We start from the raw sequence: 5,000 nt of genomic DNA on the forward strand, positions 1-5,000 counted from the left end.
GTGAAAAATAGTAATGACATATACAGCCAGTTAAGTTATTACATCTATTAAATATTACTTTAGTACTTTTTTTTTCTTTGATATTTATAAAATAGCCTTAGTTTTATATGGGCAGACACAAAAAAATAAATAAAGAAAGAAAGAAATATATAAATAAACCAACATATATATGATGCCAATAATAATCACAATAAGAGCAATGAATATAAAATCATGAAGTCGCAAGAAAAAAAGGAAAAAGAAATCGTATATACTTTCAAGACAGCCAAGTCTACTTCACGCCTTCAGCACTCAGCTAAGAGCCACCAAACTTCACGTATATTCTGGCAAGAAAGAGCTTGTCAACCTCCCTGGTTATTAAATGCCAAATAGGGAACCAGATCAAATCAGTTAGATTTATCAATACAAGTTTGAAAAAAAAGTAAGCGTTTAGAAGACCTACACCGGCTGTCAACACAGGAATTTGTTCCTCAGTCCAACCTAATAGTTGGCAATGGCTAGCAATTGCTGCCACTTCCACATTACATCCAATATCAAAGAAAACAAAAACTATCATCATGTATATTTAAGTAATATAGAACCTGGACTGCTCCCTTATATGATGATAAATTGCAAATTGGGTTAACAGCTTCCTTTTGGCTGTTGCTTGACCACACAAGTAATGTTCATCGTGAACACGCATGTCTCTTATAAAAATTTACCAAATATAGTTATTTCTAATGACAAATGTATCCTTTGAAGAAAATATTTGAAAATCTATTCACGCTACATTTCCTACTCAACAAGGCATTTCTTCTGTTGCACTTAACAGGTTTGCTATCAGTATTAATTTTCCATTATCACGGCAAGTTTATCAGTATGAATAATATGGATTTTTTCTTTTTCAATCAAATATTGAAACACAAAGCAGGAAAAAATCAAGCAAACACAAGTAATATAAATGAATAATACCCCCCCCAAAAATGAAAATTGATGAGATAAATCAATAATTGCAAATGCATACCACACACCTAAGCAACTCCCGTTGGCTTGTCGCTGCTCTGGCAAAGACCAATGAAGCTCTATCAAACATACTACTGGTGATTTATAATCATATAGGGAACCAATCCAAGCTCTTCCTTGACAGAATATGCCGTACGGGTTTACTGGCCTTTGTCGGAGCACGAGGCATGGAGGCCACAACAATCACTCGATACCAACATTATCCAGTTGGGCGTCAAGAGCGTTTGCCCACGACAGTTGGCTTAGGATTTTGTAGATGAAAAACACATCAGAAATTCACTTTTTTCACAAAACATACATTCTTAACCACTTATTTTCCAAATGCCAGTCAAAATATGTTAAAATGGTGTTCTCTCTATGAAGCTTTTTCAAGCATTTTTTTTTTTTCCATAAGAAAAAAATCTTTCTTAAAACATAGTAAATCAACGCAATGTATTTCTTTCCTAACTATATACCACTTTTTAAAATAAAACATTTCACTTTCACTTGATATAATTATTTTCCTATTATGAAAAAAAAAATCTTATAAAAATTATCTTACCTTCCACATGATTTCTAACATTCTACAACTTACCTAATTTAATAAAAAGCCAATCAATACTAAAATACAATAATAATAGTAAAAAAAAAACAATAAAATCTATAATTTGTGCCATCTAAAATCCCATCAATGTCCATCAAATCAACACCGGCTTTCTGATTAACACAACTTGGTACCAAAATCCTCAACCACAATCCCTATAAATAAAAATTCAAAAGTCATCAAAAATTAAACTAAAATAACACAGAAATAAACAATCGGCTTTCCTCTCGCCGCAAAAACAAACATACACAGACACACACACACACACATCCAAACTTCTAACGCTATTTTGACCCCTTAAAACCTCTCCGATTTTTAAAATTCTCCTTCCTTCCTATACTCCAAACACTCACCAAATTTTCTCTGATGATTTTGAGCAGCTTTTCGTCCAGGGGATTGGGAATGTGGCCCCGAGGAAGGTGCTGGTGGCCGTGGTGGTGCTCGCGGGCTGCCATTTTAGTGCTTGATGCAGACAGGGTGGGGGAGGATGTTGGGAGGGGGGGAGGAGGAGGACGGACGGGGGAGGGGGAGGGGAAGTGGAGGATGGAGAGGAGGAACGGGAGAGGGGAAGAGGAGGTGGGTAAGGAGTGAGTGAGGGGACGGATGGGGAGGGGGGAATGGAGGGGAGGGAACGGATGGGGGAGGGGGGAATGGAGGGATGGGGGGATGGAGGGGAGGGGACGGATGGGGGAGGGGGGAATGGAGGGGAGGGGGAATGGAGGGGAGGGGAAAAGGTGGGAAAGGAATGGGTGAGGGGAGGGGAGGAGAAGAGGAGGTGGGAAATGAGTGAGGAGAGGGGAGAAGGGAAAGAAGTAAGTGAGGGGAGGGACGGGGGGGGGAGAGGAGATGAGAGAGGAGTGAGGGGAGGGGAGTAGGTGAGGGGAGGGAAAGAAGAGTTGGGAGGGAATCGGAAGAGGTGGGAAGGGAGAAGGTGGGAAAGGATTGAGTGAGAGGATGGGGGGGGGGGGTATGGAAAGGAAAACTATTCCACGTGTCCTTACTGTATATTCATGTGTGCATGAAATTGCAGTATACTCTTGTTATCATTATGCATTATATCATATACAATTATTATTATATTATACAGTACAATATATACTTACAGACGTAAAGTGTGTGTATGTGTGTGATATATATATATATATATATATATATATATATATATATATATATATATATATTTATCAATATATATATATTCATATATATATATATATATATATTTATATGAATATATACATATATATATATATATATATATATATATATACTATATGTTTATATTTATATATATATATGTTTGTATATATATATATATATATATATATATATATATATATATATATATATATTTATTTATTTACGTATCCAGAGGGAAAAGCACAGACTTTCTCTGCTAAAGCAGTTTATTAGGATAGCCTGATGATACAAGTGTATTATCAGGCCATCCCAATAAACTGCTGTAGCAGAGAACGTAATTGATTGTAATGAATTAACCCACTGGTTGATGTGAATTAAGCTTTAACATATTAGTTTAATATAGTGTAGCAGGTATTTCCTCATAAACCAAGATTTCCTGCCTTTAGCAAGCACATGGCTCCTGGCTGCAGCTACATTCGTTAGCCTGGGAGCCCTAGAGTGATGAAAGTTATACTAGGTTGCCTGTGTCATTATACTAACAGTGAATGTAAGGAAGGGTAAAGGAGCAGAGAGACAGATTAAAACAGAACAGCACAGCTCTGACCTTCAGCCGTCTTCGCCGTCTGGAGGCAAGTACAATTATCAGGCTGTCCCAATAAACTACTGTACCAAGAGACTTGTTTATGTTCTTCACCCCCAGTTACAACTGGTGGCAGCAATGGGATACAACCAGATCAATGGTTTGTTCCATATATATATATATATGTGTGTGTGTGTGTGTGCATATATATGTATATGTATATATATATATATATATATATATATATATATATATATATATATATATATATAGACAGAGAGAGAGAGAGAGAAACATAGAGATGTAGAAAATAGAAACATATACACCCAGGCTCTTACATATTATTTTCATTCCCTCTCCTATGCAACCTCACACAACAGCTTCAACATAAAACAATTTACAAGTGTTGCAACATATACCTCATGGCACTTGCATCATCCTCAACACCAGCGATTTCTGTTGCGAACACGTAGCACTTCAATTACTTACGGCCATACGGTCTCTTTGCTGGAAGTTTGATAGGGTGATTAAGACTAAGGAGAACACAAAAACAACAATAAATTATCAATAGTTATGGTAGTGACAACAACAACAACAACAATAATACCAATAACAAGGCATATAAACTTTAGCACAGAACATTTACTTTGTTCACTTAGAACCGCTGAGGGGGATGAAGGGACTGAGTCTGATATTGAAATTAAAAACGGAAAAAAAGAAGAGCGTTATAAGAAAAAACACAGCAAGATGTCGCTGTGGAGGGGGGCTTGGTGATATGGCTAAAGCAGGGATACGCTCTAATTTAATATTGTATTATTTGTATATCGTTTATACACACATGTCACGGAAACAATATAGAAGAAAATGTCATGTTTGGTTTGGTATAAGTGTATTGGTATGTTTGTGAAAAGTAGGGCCTCATGGTTAGTATCAACATATCGGATATAGAGAACAGTAGGTGAAGTATTTTACAGGATTTCACTACTAACCGACCATATTATCCAAGCAAGACGTCCGGATATGATAAGTTATTGACAAGGAGGTAGATAATGGTTGTATAATAGACTTTCCTATCACTTATAACAGAAAGGTGATGAGTGAGGATAATATTAAGAAATAGCAAGACCTTGGGTGAGGCGGGAGAAATGGTGGGACGTGGATATAACAATCATTCTTGTAGTATTAGGATCACTTGAAACTATACCGAAAGATACTACTGAAAAGAATGAAGGTTATGGGCGTTGAGACCAGGACGCGTACATTTCAGAAAATAGTCATTTTCGTGTTTAAAGAAAAGTTTATGGAGCTTTATTGATACCACATCGCTGGAAAATTATCTCGCTGACTATATCAATGTGATTATATAGTGTAATAATGGTAGTATTTATGAAAATAATAAGAATCATAAAGCTCATGATAATAATGATGATGATAGTGAAATACTACCACTACTAATAATGATGATGATAATAGTAATGATGATGATGGCAATAATAACTACAGTAATTATTATTATCATCACTGAAATTCATGTAACCTTATTCACTTATATTTCTATTTTTTTCTGAAATTATTACCTGTTCCTATCTTCATATACTTGTCATAAAATTTTGGACCAAGGGAAGATAAAAAACACAACGAAATAAACTCAGCATTGGAAGTTATAAAGAGCAATAGAATTACAGAATGACAAAA

At 35.8% G+C, this 5,000-nt stretch overlaps 1 protein-coding gene across 1 annotated transcript in view; it reads right to left on the reverse strand.

The window, feature by feature from the left end:
- LOC122252151 (E3 ubiquitin ligase Rnf121) overlaps window positions 1-2,067 on the reverse strand; it is a 20,086-nt gene extending 18,019 nt beyond the window's left edge. Inside the window, exon 1 of the mRNA XM_043014476.2 lies at window positions 1,939-2,067. Coding sequence (XP_042870410.1) covers window positions 1,939-2,040 — 102 coding nt within the window. The 5' untranslated portion in view covers window positions 2,041-2,067. The remainder of the gene's footprint in view (window positions 1-1,938) is intronic.
- Between the last annotated feature and the right edge of the window lie 2,933 nt (window positions 2,068-5,000).

The sequence above is a fragment of the Penaeus japonicus genome, unplaced genomic scaffold (assembly GCF_977035675.1).
Source record: "Penaeus japonicus unplaced genomic scaffold, GWHDUDI00000001_assembly GWHDUDI00000018, whole genome shotgun sequence".
Lineage (NCBI taxonomy): Eukaryota > Metazoa > Arthropoda > Malacostraca > Decapoda > Penaeidae > Penaeus > Penaeus japonicus.